The sequence below is a fragment of the Camelus bactrianus genome, chromosome 6 (genome assembly GCF_048773025.1).
Source record: "Camelus bactrianus isolate YW-2024 breed Bactrian camel chromosome 6, ASM4877302v1, whole genome shotgun sequence".
NCBI lineage: Eukaryota > Metazoa > Chordata > Mammalia > Artiodactyla > Camelidae > Camelus > Camelus bactrianus.
The window spans coordinates 62,500,476-62,517,198 of NC_133544.1; the positions used below are offsets into that span (position 1 = coordinate 62,500,476).

Below are 16,723 nucleotides of genomic sequence, written 5' to 3' on the forward strand. Positions count from 1 at the left end.
ACCATCCCTGCGGGTATGAGGCCGAGAGTAGCACCTGGGAATTCCCTTGCCACCCCCTTCCAGCTGGCAGCTCTGCAAACACCTCCACACCTGAGCATTACGCTTAGGTCCTGGAGACAGGGAGGAGGGTCAGGAAGATCCAGACTTAGGATCTCAGGGGATCTTAGAGGGATCCAGTCCACTCAGTGCTCTCTGCTGGGCTACCACATCTATGCACCCTACACTGAAAAAAACCACACTGATTCAAAGCAATGTGATCATTTGCATTTTTATTTGCACCTCATTTGCAGCAAGTTGTTAATTTTCAACCCTGTTTCATCTACTCCTGATTCCTTCTCTCTCATAGCCCTCAATTCCCTGATGCCCAGAAAAAAAAAAAAATTAGTTGGTTTCGACAAGGCAGACTCCGCCCTCACAGCAGGCCTGTCCTGTGCTCTCAGGGGAAGCCTTTATCCAAGACTACAGCAACAGTGGGAATCCTCATAAGGCCACACCTTGACCACAGAGAACACTGGATCTTTTTACAAGGCAGAATTGACTTTGGGGAGTATGGTGTAAGGTCAGCAGTATGCTAGGCAGAGGTGGGAAAGGCCAGTTGATGAATACTGGAACAGGACCCAGGAGTTGGAGCCCAATCTCTGCCCTGGTGGATGCTCTCCAGGTTCTCAGAGGCGGGAAGGGGTCCCTCCACCCACCACCACCGTCTCCCCAGTGATATAGCTGGCGTCTTCAGAGCACAGGAAAGACACGATGCCTGCACAGTCTTCCGGCTTGCCTAACCTGGCAGGAGGGGAAACAAGGAAGAGACTAAAAGTCAAACAGGTAATGAAATTTGCTTAATCAGAAAGTATCAGATGATTTTTCAGGACTAGTGTACAAGCTACTGCCCATCAAATAGGGTTACCATGAGGATAAGCTGTTATTTATAATCTAGTATAAACATAAATACTTTGCAAAAAACACTACATATTATATTCATACAATATAGAAATGCTTTGTTTTTTAGAGAATTCAGGACATCAAAATCCAAAGTTATACATGATAAACTGGTGAGTAGCTATTTCATTCTCCAAAGAATCTGCTTGACATGTATGCATACTATTCAAGTGTCAGGGAGTCTGCGAGACAGTCAATGGTTTGTTTCAAATGATTCCATTTGTACAGCTTCAATTCACAGACAACTTTTCCAGGAATCTATTTTTGTCCCTTAAAGTCAGGTTCATTTTGTGAGATTTGCTAATTCTCAGTGTTTGTACCAGTGATGGCATAGTTAGGGAACACTTTAACCTGACTGCCATGGAATGCTTAGAGGTGGGTAGAGTGGGCACCTCAAACCTAGAAGGCCTGGATTAGTGGGTCTCCCTCCAAACTGCACACGGTAGTCATCCCGGAGGCTTCACTTCTCCCCTCAGCACTGCCCCATACCCTCCAAAAGATGTCCAGATCCTACCCTGGACCAATTGAAAAAGAATCTCTGCGAGTGGGGCCTGAGCATCTGTGGTTTCATAAGCGCTCCAGCTGATTCTAATGTGCATCCAAGACTGAGAAGCACGGAGATCGATCATTAGTTGGGGGTCTAGGATTCCCCAACTTATTAATGAGTTGTGAACTAGGCCTGCAGCTCATGCTTGACATCAGAATGGCTTTGGGAGCCCTTGTTGGGGTCTCCCTTCCTGAGGAGGCATTGCTGACATATGTCCTTGAGGGGACAAGGTGGAGGAGCTAAAGACAAGAGAGTTCCCAGTAGCCAGAAGCTGGAGGAAGGCAGGGAACTTAGAGGAGGAAAGGGAGCCAGACAAAGGTGCCTGAACAGTTCAGCCCACCCTTTGGAGAAGAAGCTAGTTTTCTTAGGCAAGGGGGGTTTGGGGACTTAGTAAAGCTCTTCATTCCATTTCTTTGGATTGTAGGATCATTAGCCTGAGTGTTGGAAACATGACTCTTTATTCAAGGGGACTAAAAAAGCATGTTTTGGTTTTGGTTTTTGTCCCTTATGGCTGGGATGCCCAGAGGTGGAGGCAGACACCCAGGTGGAGAGAAGAGTCAGGGTCTCCCCCAGGGCTCTGCTCTGCTAACCCTGGATGCCTCTGTGTTTAGTTTTGGCAATGGAAGCAGACTCCCTGCTCCCTCACTGTAGTGCTGCAGTGTTTGCGAACTTGTGAGGTCTGTGTGTTTGAAGTAGAGGAAAGCATGCCTGTGTTGTCTGCGGGCCCGAGAGACGGTGAGCTGTGAGCTGTGAGGGACCAGCCCTTTCTTTATCCCTCCCAGCCCTCCCCTGTGAAGCCTTACCTTCTGATCTGCATGGTTTCTTTTATGCTCTCCTCTCTTTCCTTGCCCATCCACAACTGCAGGAAAAAGAGAAATCTCTTCCTGTGAGGGACAGTGTGGGGAGAAACTGCCAGCCTTCTATGGGGAGGAAGGATGGAGAGCTGCCCACTTCACTCCCTGGTCCTTCCCAGCTCCCAGCCTCTGTCCACCGCCCTCTTTTGCTTCATTCTCTTCAGGTTCTAAGGAGGCATTTTGCTGGGTGACCCCAGGTCTCATCCACTTAAGGAGATATGAAATGGCCTGAGTCAAGTCTGAATTCCCCAGTTTCACTGTGCACCTCAAGAAAGGGTCATGTGGGGGTCTAGTCTGGACACGTATGCAGCATGGATGTGGAAAAGCCTGGGGAGGGGGGCGGAAGTGGTTGGGAGCTCAGGACCCAGGTGCTGGGCTTCCCCATCTGAGAAGGTACCCCTTAGGGTCCCAGCGGGAAGCAGGCCTCCCCTCTCTCACCAACTGGCTGAAGCTAGTCTTGATGAGTCCAGGTGCCAGGCAGTTCACCCTAATGTTCCTTTGGGCCAGCTCTCTGGCCAGGTTCTTGGTGAGGCCCAGCAGGGCTGTTTTACTAACATTGTAAGGGCCCAGGCCCTGGGGAAAGGAGAGAATGGGTTAGTCTTTTCAACTCCAGTTCATTCTTGGTTCTTAACAAGATATAAAGGGCAACAGATAATAGAGTATCTCTTGGAAGGGAGGGTCCCAGTGAGAAAACTGTCTTGTGATGAAACCTCCCTTGGTTAGGGTTTGTGGAGGCAAGGCCTCTATTTTGGGGGAAGGTACTTGGTGGTGTGATTTCCCAAAGGGGACACAAACTTCTTAGGGTGACCGGAAGGGCGGGAGGTACAAGATAGAGGAAGGGATGAAGGTAGCAGAGGAGGTTCTTACAGGAAATGGGCTGTAGGCGCCTATGGAGGCCACGATCACCACTGAGCCACCTCTGGAAAAAGAACAGAATGACGCTCTTCCCAGTGGAGACCCCTCCCCTCAGCCCACAGGGGCCCCTTACACCCAAGCTCCCTCTCACTCTGTACCCTCGTTTCTCCATCTCTGGCACCACTGCCTTTATCAGCAGGGCCGTGGCCTTCACGTTAATGTCCAGAACCTGAAATGGAGGGAAGAGCAGGAACAGCATGAGGGGAGGGAGCTGGAGAAGGCAGGGCGATGGGGAGGTGCAGTGGGGGTCATAGGCTTCTCTTCATAGGGCCAGTGGAGGTCTTAGAGATGGTTTACCCGACCTTACGAGTGAAGAAACCAAGGCCCGGGGAGAGGTGGCTTTCCCCAGCTTATTCGGCTAGAAGATGACACATTAGGTTTCAAGGGAGAGAGAACGGAGCCTGGTTCCTTTTGTTTCCTAACCAGCTAAGTATGATTTGGCCCAGAATGGACCTGAATGCTCAGGGCTGCCTTGATTTTGAGCTGGATTTTCTGCATGTCTTCCAACTAGGGAGACCCTGGAACTGGGCTGGCTGCCTGGATCTGCCCCAGAGCGGGCTGTGTTTCTCAGAAAAAACATGGCCTGACCTCAGGCCCTTGGGGTTGTTCCAGCACTTTTCTGGCTTTTGAGTTCAGGGAGCAAGATGCTCTCGGCCCTCCGGGATGGACTATCTGGCTGGACATTTATTGACAAGTGGAATTGAGAGGAAGTATTTTTGGGAGAGCTGGGATATAGGCTACAATCAAAACCCCACATCCATAATTTAAAACAAATGCATGACCCTTGATTACATTGCTCTAGGTACTGCTGGGAGAGTCCCCTCCTACACTTCCCATGCAACTTCTTATTTTGGAAAATTTCACTCGTACAGAAAAGTGGAAATAGAATGACAATGAATATCTAGATAGCCTTTACCTGCATTCACCAGTTGTTCACATTTTGTTGCATTTGCCCTATGTATCTATGCAGATTTTCCTTCCCCTTTGAAGGTGAGTTGCAGACATTCTAATGCTTTAGCCCTAAATATTTTAGCATTATTTCCAAAGAATAAGGACATTCTTACACACCACCGTCTATCATTACACCCAAGGAACCTACCGTTGATAAAGATTTTACTGTCCATAATATAATTTCCCCAATTGTCCCCCAAGTGTCCTTATTTTAAAAGTCCCAGGTTCAATCAAGGATCAACCATTGCCTTTAGATTTGATAGACTGTGATATTTTTTAAAAAAGCCAAGTAAAAAGAAAAATGACTTGGTTTATAACTGATTTTCACGTGGTCTCTATTCAACCTCCTCATGAAAGATGTTTCTCTGCTTTAAAGAATATCAATCAGGAACTGACTCATTGAAGAGCATTTTGGCACTTTGGTCTCTCTGTCTGTGAAACACTGATAAACGAACTAGAATATTTTAGTATCTTTAAACTTTAGCGTCGAGAAATTATTGATGACATCAGGGTAAAAAAGCAAAACTATGGGAGATCATAAAAAATTAAGCATTTCCAAATCATGTAGGAATATTAACCTTAGTAAAAAAGACAAATATTTTAATTAAGACCTTATAATTAAAGAATGTAGGTGTGTGAAATATATTATAAATATAAAGTAATTATACACGCTCACACAAAAACCAGTATTCTGGCCCCTGAACACTTGGATGTCAGATTTTCTTGACATAAGAGTTACAAAGAAAAGAGAGCAGGTCTTTTTCAAAGGCTGTATATTATAAAGTGGCAACTTAGCACATTTCACCAGAACTGATATTTCACTTAACTAGCAGTTATTAAAGTTTTCCAACTAATGAAAGATCATTCTTTTTTGGCAGCTGAAAGGAGGAGGGATGGTGTATAAGTCTGAGTGTCTTAGGTATGGGCATATTAGCTGCCATGTCTGCTGGAAATAAATCAGGAAGAGCCTGGATAAGCCCGCTGCAGGAAGAGAGCTGGGGGAGGGAGGCAAAGAAACAAGGAGAAAATGAAGAAGACAGAACTGAGGAGAAGCAGAAATGAAAGAGAAGGGCAGGGACAGAGGAAGCCAGCCCTCCCCTGATTCCCCCTTTACCAGGTGCACTCCAGGTGTGTGGCAAATTGCAAGGATTCCTCACATTTACACTGTACTTGACAAATGCATTCTAAAAGCAGACTGGGTGTGTGCTGTCTTCTGAGGCCTGCCCCCTGATACTTCCATCCCCTCTCACCTTGTCCCACACCTCCTCCGTGACATCCATTATGTTTCCAAAGACAGGGTTGACGGCTGCATTGGAGATCAGGATGTCCACGCCCCCATGAAGTTTCACAGCCTAGAGAGAAGTAAGGTCTGAATTAGGGCTGCATGGCCAGAAAGAGGGGGTGTGCATTTATCAATGTCGATAACGAACTCCTTCTTAGGAACAGTTGTCAAAATGACCTCTTTTCCTTAAAACATTTTTTCTCCAAAGGTACCCAAAGTTCTGCTGCTAAAACATTTAAAGTCATCTAATTTCTTTTGCAGTCTTTTCTTTCTGCCCCTGCTTTTTCTAAGGCTGTCGCTGACCCTTGACTTTTTAGACTTTCCCTTTTGGGAGTACCTTTATTCTCATGGCTTCAGGTCTCACCTCAAAATCCATTTCTAGACCCTTCCTCTTTTCACACTGAGTCCCGCCCCATTTCTCCAAATGCTTACTGTCAAGTTCTCCTTGAATGAGTTACCATTATCTCAAACTCAGCCTGTCCACATGTACCTGAATGGAGAAATGAGTTTAAATAGACCCATAGGAAATTGCTACTGGGAGGGGCCTTTGAGATCATCTACCCCAAAGTCATTATGAAGGTGACAAAACTGAGGTCCAGGGAAGTTAATTTCTCAAGGTCATATGGCCCAGTAATGATCCATTAGCGCCGACTAAGAACAGGAGGCCTGGTCATTCAGTATTCGGGAGAAGTGAAGTGATTTGCCCAGGGCACAAGGCTAGTTAGTGGTGGCAGAACTTACTTTCCAACCCAGAGCTAATATAAGAGTCCTCAAGAGAGAGTCAGGGCCACTATTGAGACAGGAGGGATGGGGCAGGGCACAACCATTAAAAGAATGACGCAGCAACTGAGGATAGGTCAACGGTTAAGAACCAAGATGGTGGAAGATTCCACTTCCAGTAGACCTTGAGGCTCATGGCACACCTACAGGTGCCATGACAGCACCCAGGCTGACGGAAAAAGGCCAAAAAGTAGGCGGGGCCCAGTTCCTGGAAATCCTCTCCCTTTCCCCAACATAGCTGGAATAATCCTTTCCTTCATTAGCATATGAAATCACCCAGACCATAAAAGCTAATCACCCGCATACCTTGTGGCCACTCTCCCTTATGAGTGAGACAGACCACGTTCTGTCTATGGAGTATCTCTCTAAATACACTTGCTTTCACTTCACTCTGGCTTGCTTTTGGATTCTTTAATGTGCAAAGCCAAGGATGCTCACTTGATGGGGAGTGTCCCAGGGACTTGCCATCCTCTTGTGTCCCATTTTCCTGCAACACTATGAAACTGACTACCCAGGAGAGCCATGATGGAGGAGACTTAAAGCAGCTCCACACTCAGTGAGGATGTCATTTTCTCCCCTCCTCCACTTGCTTTTCTTGGGGGGGGGGGCCTGGAGGTATGGAAGATTCAAGGCAGAAACTGAGATTAAGCTGGGAAAACTAAGAAAGGCAACATCTCACCTCCTTAATACATTGTAAGTAGGTGGTGAAGGCATGTGCTGGAGTAATGAGTAGCCAAACAGAACCTGCCAACAATACACTCCACCCTGAAACCAGACTTCACATTTGCCCAGAACTGGCAATTTTGATGCCTTGGGCAAGCAACAGTAAATGGGCCCTCCATCAACTTTGTGCTTTGCGATTTGGCACACGGAGGGGTGTTATTAACAATGTGTACCATCTGCTAGCTCCCGTTTTTTAACTAATTATTCTTGCTAACTAGGTGCTAAGCTCAGTTGCTTCCACACTACTGAGGGAATGCCTGGGCTATCAACATGTAAATTTAAGAAAATTTAAAATCACATAATCTCTTAAAACCTGTATCAATACTGTCTTGCACTCTCTAAATTTTAGTGTCCCAGCACAAAGCCCCCGACACCTGCCTTGGCTCTAAGTCTCACGGAATTCTGATGCGGAAAGTGCAGAATGCATTAGAAAGCGAAGTGTGCTGGGCTCCGTGCGTGTGTCTTTGGGGGGTGGGAAGATGGTGGACCGCAGCCGAACCACCTGGAGCCCTTTTCCACTGCTGCCGTTCCCTTCTCTTTCTAGGCCTAAGAGCGTGGAGAGGAGAGAAGACTGGCTTTGGACTGAACAGACAGAGAACCATGGAAGATTAATGGCAAGGGTACTCTGACCATCCAGGTGTCTTCTAAGTCTTGCTCTAGATTGCGTGATTGCTACCCTAAAATAGTTAAGAGTTGCTTGCTCTGTGTTCTGACAGGTCTATTTTTAAGAAAAAGAAGAATCCAGTGGAGCAGCGGCTAATCTGGTTTCAGCTCACGATGCCTTTGACAAGCTTCGAAGTGCAGATTAGGAGGCCACTGGGGAGTAACCATCCTCAGGGCAGCAGCTTTCCTCATCACAGGGTAACAGCTGGCAAGAGGCAGAACACATCTCAAACTACTAACAAGTATCCTATCATTCACCACTGACACTGGTCATTCAAACTACCTGAGGGTCATTTTTGATTCATTGCTATACTTCCCATTTCCTGACATAAGGTTAGGGAAAAAAAAATCTTGGTTGGTTCCCACTAAATGTCTCTTGGGCCTATCTGTTCTGGTCCTACAACCACTGCTCTAGACCTAAGTGACAGCATCAGCTTCCTCGCTGATGTCCTTGGCTTGGAATCTTTAGTCCAATACAACCTTCCTACCAGTGCTAGATTATCTTTCTCTAATAACCATTTTCATCTCGCTCAAAACCTCACATGGTTCCTTATTTCCTCCAAGAACGTGTCTAAACTCCTTTGGGAGGCCACGGAGGCCCCTGTCCCCCATCCGTCCTACCTGGCACATTTCCCACCAGCGCTCCGGCACCTGCACTCTCTGCTGTGGCTTCACAGCGCTCTCCTCTCCCCTTCCGTCCCTCCTTGGCTGTCTGCTCATTTTGCAGGGTCATCCGGAATCCCGGCCCTATGCCATCTGCCCAGTCCCACCTACTCCTCAAGGTCTAGCTCAGACCCCACTTCTGGGCCAGGGCTGCAGGATGGGTGAAGTGGAACTGGTGAGGGACCAGAGGTCATTTTTCTGGCAGGATTTTGACATTAAGTAGCTACACACATTTCCATGTAGCTTATTAGTCGGCCCAGGATCCCAGATGGCTCTCTTCATTCTGAGGATCAAGGTCTCAGTCTCAGGCACTGTGCAGCAGCCTGTGCCAGGCAAGGTGACTTTCTTGGAGCCAGTGCACATTTGAGCCTCTGCCAAATGGTTCCCTACAAATGGAATAACCTTATGCTGTCGTCTATACCACTGTCTACCATCATTTCACATCCTCCTTGTCTAAGACGATTACTCCAATTATTTCCGCCACTTTCCATTCTGTTAGCACAATCTTTTACTTCTCATTCTTGGCTAGCTTCTCCCTCCCACTCCAAGATATAAAGTGTGTGCCCTGAGCCTAGGGAGAGCAGCCTCCTTTGCCAGATGTTCATATTTTCTTGTGCAGCTGGAAGGCTGGTGCCAAGTACCAACTCTGACACTGGCTTAGACACTTTCTTTGAGACTAAAGTCCTCGTGGGCACCCAAGGCCTGACCTGATGGGGAAATGCTAACGGGGAAATGGCCGGTAGTCTGTAGGCAGCTTGGCAAGTCTGGGTTGGCTCACAGCTCTTCTCTTACTAGCTGTGGGACAGTGGGCGGTTGCTCCAGCTTTCTGAACCAGTCTCTCTATTCAGGGAGAATAGTCCTTGCCTTGCTTGGGCTGTTGTCAGGTTTAGAGATAACCCGAGTAAGGCTTGGAACAAAGTTAATGGCACACAGCAGGTGGTTGAATCATGGTGGACTACCTCGTGTCTGTTCCCAGGGACTTGACTTTATAAACTGAAGAATAAGGGATTGATGGTTTATTAGCTCACAAGTGGGAATACCTATTTTGCGACTGTATTTAGATTGGAAATTGCTGGAGAACTAGGACCAGTTTTTTTTCTTTGGGGTGTGGTGCTCCAAAGGATGATGCAGGGTTGAAGTATTATAGTGGTTTTTGATTCTCTGACTGATATGGGATGATTCTTGAAAGCAGAACACAAAGACACACAATAAGAATATGCTAGTGGACCGGTGTGGGTATGCAGAATGCACTGTTATGTTTTAGTTAACAGTGCTGGCTTGGCTTACACTCCTGTTGTCCAGGAAAGCCAGCTCAGGCTGGCTTCCTTCTGCCACCTCCTGGCTCTGCGCCCATATCCTTGCTGCTCACCGTGGCCACCAGCCGCTCTCGGTCCTCAGCCTTCCCCACGTGGCACACGGTGCCCGTCACGCTCAGCCCCTCCCCCTGCAGTGCTGCCACCGCCCGGTCCACGTTCTCCTGCTTCCGGCTGCTGAGCACCACGCGGGCCCCGTCCTGGGCCAGACGCTGGGCGATGGCCAAGCCGATCCTGTGGGCAGAGAGAGAGAGGAATGTCAAGTCCAGAACAGGAAGAGAGGGTGAGCATGAGCTCCTGAGTCAGACTGCCCGGGCTTTGAATTCCAGCTCTCTCTCTTTCTGTAGGACTGAAAGAGAATTAATAAGATGGCCATACTTAGGCTAACAGATTGCTTATTCTTATGCTTGTCCTTAAAACGGTCAACTAACCTGACTGACCGGTTGCTACTCACAGCTCCAGGCCCATTGTTAAAATAAAGTTATTAATTTTACTGTTTCTGCTTTATGCCAGTAATCGAAAGTAGTAATCATGCTTGGTCTCTGAGTCATTCTCCAGGGAGAAATTCACGGGACTGTAACCTCACAAAATAGCCTGAATTACCAAGAAGACCATGCATTGGGTGCTTATAAGATAAAGAGATCAAAAGAGTGACAACCACTAGCATCTACAGAATTGGTCACCTGGAGACACCATGACACCACTCGAGAAGAAAATGATTCTGTTGATTGTTATAGATGATTTATTGTTTGAGCTATGGCTATATAATCACCCCGCCCCATCCCCAAGATGGGTTCACAGTTTTGAAGGCACTAGCCTGCTGTGAGTCCCCTTTTGCCCGACAAAGTAATAAAGCTATCTCCTTTCTTCTATGCCCTAAGACCCTGTCTCTGAGTTTCATTTCGGCTTGTCAGGGGTGGGGGCCAATCTTTCAGCAACAGGACCTCCATGTGTTAGACAGGATTGATGGCACAGCCATTACCACACAGACAGACGTGGTTAGCACATTTTTGGTACTTGTTTACTTATTTTTCTTATGGTTTTGGTCCTCAGGGTAAATTCCCAGGCAGTGACATCACCTTCCACAGGTGTCACCATGGGTCACAGGCCCCATACACTGTGGGGACCAAGAGGAGAGAGATGAAATAGGGGTGTAGCAGAGGCTACTTCCATGATTCGAGGGTCTCACTTGGAAAAGCTCATACCCCCAAATAGCTTCCTTACTAGTCTACATCATTTCAGTATTCTATTGTTAGTTACATTTTGGGGGTACATGTGAAACTGTGGGTCTCCAGTTACAAATGTAGATTTTTTACATACTCCCCTGGGAGAAAGACTTACACATTTTGCACTTGTTAGCCATTAGCATTGCCCTTCCATTTATATTTTAGATTTGTGAAGAGCTGGCACCTAGCAAAGTTCTGTGGGAATGAGACACAGGGTAGACCCCAGAGACAGTGAGAAACAGGCTGGGTAAGGGAGGCTAAAAGGTACTAAATTAACCCAAAACCTGGACACATGGGTCTTGTGTCCCCTCTAGGTAAGGGGTGCAGTTCTGCAAGACTTGTGGGGGCGGGTGCTAAAATGGGGTGTCTGGAATATTTCCACAGTCAGAGGAGGCAGTGGATGGGATTTTTAAAATCTGACTGTCTTGGATTTCTGGTCTGGTTTACCCAGACCCTAGATAGGGCCGGCTGATTGGGGCAGCCCAGAACCCTGGGAGATTGGATGGGTGGGGGCAACACCCAAGTGGCGCGGTTGAGCCAGAGGCAGCAGGGACAAAAGCGCTGGCAATGGAGGAGCCAGGCTCAGGGGATTCTGAGGGGCTGCAGGCCGACCACGTGGTTCCTTTCTTTTTGGGCAGGATTCTGGCCACGTGTGAGGCCTGAGGACGGGGCAGAGGAGACCAAGGACAAGGGGTTAGTAATTGTTTGCAGACAGCGGGGGCCTCAGGGGCCTCAGAGACACCGGCCTGGGCACTCACCCATCAGTGGAGGCCGTGACTAGGGCCACCTTATTCTCAAGCGGGTTCAGGCGCGCCACCCCGGAGCTGGCCATCCGCACCGATTTCCACGTCCGGGCACAAGCACTCAGCACCAGCCCCGTCTTCTGCATGGCGCCGGCCGGGTTCAGGGTTCTCCAGCGCGCAGGGGTGGCGTCAGCAGAGTAGGGCAAGGGGCAGGGCGAGGGGCGTGCCGCCACCCCGCCCCGCTGCGCGGTCCCCTCGCAGCTGCCCGCTCCCCTCGCAGCTGCCCGCTCCCCTCGCAGCTGCCCGCTCCTCTCCCTTCCGGCTCCCTGCCCCCCCCCCCCCCCCCCACCAGCCGGAGGTCTGGACGGCTCGTCCCCCTCGGCACCGGCCCGTTGCGCCGGGGGCCAGTTGTGGCCGCGGGCGCCCCCTGCCGGCTGTGACCGCGGCGCCCCGGCCTCCCCAGCCTGTGTGGGACAGTGCTGTAGGTTCAGGTTTCCAGTAGGGCTGCCCCCATCTTCGGGAACCCGCAGAATCCCCTGTCCCCCCACCCCTCCTTCTACATCTGCTTGCCCACTTCTTTTCTTGGGGGAGAGAAGACTTTGAGTGGGTTGCTTTTACTTTCCAGAACGTCAAGATGGACTTCGTTTTCCATGAAAGTTCAGGTCTACCTATGAAACAAGCCACAGAAGGGTGAATATTTTGAGATTGCCCTTGGGCGTGAGGCCCGTGGTCCCCACGGAATCCACCACATGAGGGTCTCAGGTGAGGGTGGAGGAGCCTAAGAGATGTTTTGGGGAGCAGCTGGGCTAGGCCGGCACTGCCCTTCACTCTGGCTCAAGATCTCCTCCATTTCCACAGGCCTGGAGGGCAGACTCCCACCACCAGTGGGAACCAGTGTGTGGAGATAAAGATCCTGACTGGACAGGATCTCTTATACCCTCCATCCCAAGAGGACATCTCCTTTTTCAGGCCTGAGTGGTGGCAGGGAGGCTAGAGTGTCCCCCAGTCAGTGGTAGAAATATGGAGAACTCAGGAGCACTCAAGTTCTCTGTAATCACTATGTCCCCAGGTCTTAGCCTCCATCCTAGTTCAAAAATATTGGTTGGATATAAAAGCACTTTATAAGCTGTAAACTACTAAACACTTAGTAATTATTGCCACCTTAGAGTAATTATTATTGCCGCCATAGGCCAGGCTCTTCGTCTCCAAACTGAGGATGCTGGAGTAGATGATGGATAAGGTCCTCTCCAGCTATAAATTCTGCATCCAAGACTTCAGCCTCTACTTCCGCCAAGTGGACTGAAATGATCTCCCTCCTGGGTTTCTGGGAGAATTAATAAATCTAGATGGCTTATGGTATACTGTAGAAAGGCCCCACCAGACCCAGTGCCAGCCTGAACTGGTTTAACCCAGTGGTCTCCAAATGCTGGACTGAGAAGTTGTGCTGATCTCTGGCAAAGTTTTCACTAGTTCAAGGCAAAAAGAGAAAAATAAAGACAACATAGTCAGTTTCATAAAGCTGAGCATATTTAACTTAACAGATAGTCCTTTATTCTGGGACATGCTATTGCTCCTTTTTTTTTTTTTTTTTTTTTTGGTGCTAGTCTTTTTGTTAAGAGAAGATGATGGAAGCAGACGGGTAGGTTGAGAAAAGTGTTGTTAGTTCGTGAAATCACCCGTCTGGCAACTCGATGTCAGTCCCTACAATTAGGAGAGAGAATCCTGATCTGTGAAATTCAGTTCTGGGAATTGCTGTTTAATAAAATTCAGACTTGCTAAAGATTCATTTAGTGTATGTGTAGGACAGCTGAGCAGCTAAAAAGGATTTCAGCATTCAGAAGGGGGTGTATGAATAGTGAGTGATAGAACAAGCATGCACTGGATTTATAGTTTATTTCTCAAATGAGATGTTACAGCTGCAGGACTCAGCACATCCCGATGAGATAAGAAAGCTTGAGTCTAAATTTCCCCATGTCTGGGGAAAACTGACTCTCTGACTGGTGCCCCTCAGTCTGAACCTCATGAATTATTGACAACAGAGGCTGGATAGCATGACACTCTTCCTCCTGACCGGCTCAAAGCTAATGCACTGTGGGAACCCTTCCCAGCGTTCCCCACCTGTGTGCGGGGCTGGGGGAGGGGATGTAGAAGGACCCAAGCAGAGCCTCTCTGGCTTTTGGTTCAAAGGGACAGGCCTGCAGGGCCTATCTGATCTCTCTTCACCTCCTGCCCAGAGGTGGGCAGCAGGATCCAGGGGCTGAGTTTTGGGGTAGGAAGGCTGAGGGAGACCACACCCACAAGAGCAAAGGGTTTTGGGAAAAGAGAATTCTGGCCTGAGAGCTCGTGAACATCTCATGACCCCTCCTTGTCTGGGCAGCGTCAATATTTGGTCTCCAGCACCATTTCTTTTGGGAGAGCACAGGGGGCATTAGGGAAGGCATCTGTGAATGGAAAAGGCTAGAAGGAAGGCAAGAAGTGTGGGAATCTCTAGTTCCCACTCCAGGCTGGCTTATTGGAGACGGGGGTAGGAAATCTTTGGGGGAAATACATATGCGTGTAGGAGTCTTTTCGAAATGGGAACTTTAATAGGTAATGGGATTGTTCTTGTGTGGAGGTGGCACCATCTGCGGTGTTTGTGGAAAGGCCTCCATGACTGAGGACTAGACTTCCATCTTCTTCAAGGGCTGAGTGCAGTGTGGAGGGAAAGTCACCTGGGATGGAATTTAGGTCTTGCATTTTGCAGTGGCCATTCCGCATTGGTCATTGACTCATGCATCACTGACACAAGTCAGGATTGGTTGGTGTGGGAGGGCTGTGTGATAATAGTGAATTTTATTGAACACTTACTAAGCACCAGGGACTCTTGGCTGCTTTTTATAAATTTTATTGAAGACGTCTAAGCCAGTGAGGTAGACAGTTTTATTTCCATATGTGAAATCAGAGTGAGTCATGACAACCTGACCTATTGTCAATGTTGAATAGCTACACTTAATTTTTCTGACATTGTTGGAGAATGACAGTTTTCTGGGAAATTAATTTTCTCTGAAGTGGAATTTTACTTTCAGCATTAGTGCATTTTTGTGTAATCATTAAAGTATCCTTTAAATTACAGAAAATACATTTTTATGATTTTTAAAAGAGACAGAGGGTTACAAAGTGAAAAGTAAAAAAGTCACTCGACCCTATGCTTCTTCTACTTGCTCCCCATATAGCTCTTGGTCTTATATATCCTTCCAGAAGCTTCCTATGCATTTATATGCATTTTTCCCTTAAAAATGTTTCCCATGAATGGAATGACACTACACATACTGTCCTATAAATTGCTTGATTCTTTTCTTTCTTCCTTTTCCCCATTTCTCTCTTTCATTTTTTCTTTAGTAGTTGATTTACAATGTTGTGTTAGTTTCTGCTGTACAGCATAGTGATTCAGTTCTATATATATATATATGTATATTCTTTTCATATTCTTTTTCATTATAGGTTATTGCAAGATATTGAATGTAGTTTCCTGTGCTATACATTAGGACCTTGTTGTTTTCTTTCTTTTATTTTTGGTGTTTTTTTTGGGGGAGGGAGGTAATTAGTTTTATTTATTTTATATTTAGAGGAGGTACTGGGGATTGAACCCAGGACCTTGTGCATGGGAAGCATGCACTCTACCACGTGAGCTATCCCCTCCCCGTGTTTTCTTTTGTTTCTTAAAATACTTTCTTGGAGACTGTTCTGAGTGGTACACAATAGATCTACTTTATTCTCTGTCTCCCTTTTAAAAATAGCTGTACAGTATTCTATTATGTAGATATTCCATAACTTTAGTTAGTCTCCTACTGATGAACGTTTAAGTAGCTTCCAGTGTTTTGCTGTTTCAAACAACGCTACAATGAACAACCTTGGATGTATGTATATTTTGTATTGGTGCAAGTACATTTGTATCCTGGGTCAAATGTTTTAAATTGATGGCTATGGTCAAATGACCTTAAGAAAGATATAACGAGTTTTGATGGATTTGTTTTTCTAAAGTGAATTTACCTGCTGCCCTACCCTCTTCTACATCGTATGTAGAATGGTTTAAACTTTTGGTGGGTGGTGTAAGTGTGACAAGAGGCAGCATGCCTTAGCCTCAGTGGCTGGGAGCCAATGGGGACTGGTGGATTCCTTTGACCTGCAGCTTGCAGACCTAAGGCTCATTCAGTTTTATCATATTTGGCATTGACAAGGCCGTTGCCAAATCTTAGGAATTTTAAACAGAAGGTAGAAATCTGGATTTTACTACGAAATATTTGATTCTTAAATGTTGGCAACAAATTTACTAAAAAAAAACCCCACAAAACAACCAAAACAACAAGATAAAATGAAAGCAGTGACTGTGTCTGTAGGTGCCAGGGACTGACCTGGTCTTTGCCTATTTCCATGTGATGGTGTATTAATTTTGTGAGATACTGCTCTATCTAGAATCTCATAACTCTGTCATAGAGCTTATTCAGTTTCTGGTTTTTCAGTTTTTAACTGATTTCCCTGTATTTAGGCAGTTGTTCACAAACTCTATTCAGAAATCATCCACTCAGTGTGTGTACAGGTTCTTTTCAGAAATGCTATACAGCAGCAGGCAAAGGTTCTCTCTCTTTTTTTTTTTTTTTTTTTTTTTTTTTCCGTCGGGGGTAGATAGTTAGGTTTATTTATTTACTTTTGATGGAGGTACTGGGGATTGAACCCAGGACCTCCTGCATTTTAAGCATGCACTCTACCGCTGAGCTATCCCCTCCCACTAGCAGTCAAAGATTCTTACAAGACAGGCATCAGTTTCTCTTGTTCCTCCTGCCCAGGACTGCTTTCTTCTGCTGTACTTGAAAAGGGGTGCTAATGGTGAAGGGTGTTTATTTTCAAGGAGCAGTTGGTTTCATCTTGGGCCTCCGTGCTCTCTGCTCTCGTCCCTCCTGGGAACTCCAGGATTCTAGCCCTTGCGTGGTTTCAAATGGCTGCTGGGACACAGGCTTAGGGCAAGGGCAGATGAGGAAGGCCACATTTCCACAGCTGCCTTACCCTCTTTCCCTCACAGTGCCATTGCACCAAAAAATTAATGAAGAGTTGGGGGTAGAGTGAGTTACAATTGCAAACTAAAGAATGTCA

At 47.1% G+C, this 16,723-nt stretch overlaps 1 protein-coding gene, 1 long non-coding RNA gene and 1 other non-coding gene across 7 annotated transcripts; 1 reads left to right on the forward strand and 2 right to left on the reverse strand.

Moving 5' to 3' along the window:
- Nucleotides 1-252: 252 nt before the first annotated feature.
- On the reverse strand, nt 253-11,919 carry LOC105068793 (dehydrogenase/reductase SDR family member 4). 5 transcript variants are annotated; one of them, XM_074365743.1, is made up of 8 exons: nt 11,612-11,915; nt 9,684-9,861; nt 5,454-5,555; nt 3,351-3,421; nt 3,205-3,256; nt 2,776-2,910; nt 2,287-2,342; nt 253-780 (listed from the first exon to the last, which is right to left on the reverse strand). In XM_074365743.1, exons 1-8 carry the CDS (start codon nt 11,740-11,742, stop codon nt 666-668), a joined length of 840 nt encoding a protein of 279 aa, XP_074221844.1. In that variant the 5' UTR covers nt 11,743-11,915; the 3' UTR covers nt 253-665. The 5 variants fall into 5 exon arrangements, with proteins under 5 accessions (XP_074221844.1, XP_074221846.1, XP_045372468.1 ...); XM_074365744.1 differs by having other exon boundaries at nt 651-780; nt 2,287-2,403; nt 11,612-11,918; XM_074365745.1 differs by lacking the exon at nt 2,776-2,910 and having other exon boundaries at nt 11,612-11,916.
- On the forward strand, nt 685-10,507 carry LOC123616772 (uncharacterized). The gene is made up of 3 exons (XR_006724763.2): nt 685-822; nt 7,533-9,910; nt 10,186-10,507. It is a non-coding gene; the product is annotated as an uncharacterized LOC123616772 (long non-coding RNA).
- A 4,367-nt stretch (nt 11,920-16,286) lies between the features above and the next one.
- Nucleotides 16,287-16,359, reverse strand: TRNAF-AAA (transfer RNA phenylalanine (anticodon AAA)). The gene has a single exon. It is a non-coding gene; the product is annotated as a tRNA-Phe (tRNA).
- Between the last annotated feature and the right edge of the window lie 364 nt (nt 16,360-16,723).

Coding starts and splice junctions, on each gene's coding strand:
- LOC105068793 (XM_074365743.1), bottom strand. CDS start 11,742: ATGCAGAAGACGGGGCTGGTGCTGAGTGCTTGTGCCCGGACGTGGAAA. Junction 9,862..11,611: donor GTCACGGCCTCCACTGATGG/GTGAGTGCCCAG, acceptor CTCTGCCCACAG/GATCGGCTTGGCCATCGCCC. Junction 2,343..2,775: donor AGACTAGCTTCAGCCAGTTG/GTGAGAGAGGGG, acceptor TTTTTCCTGCAG/TTGTGGATGGGCAAGGAAAG.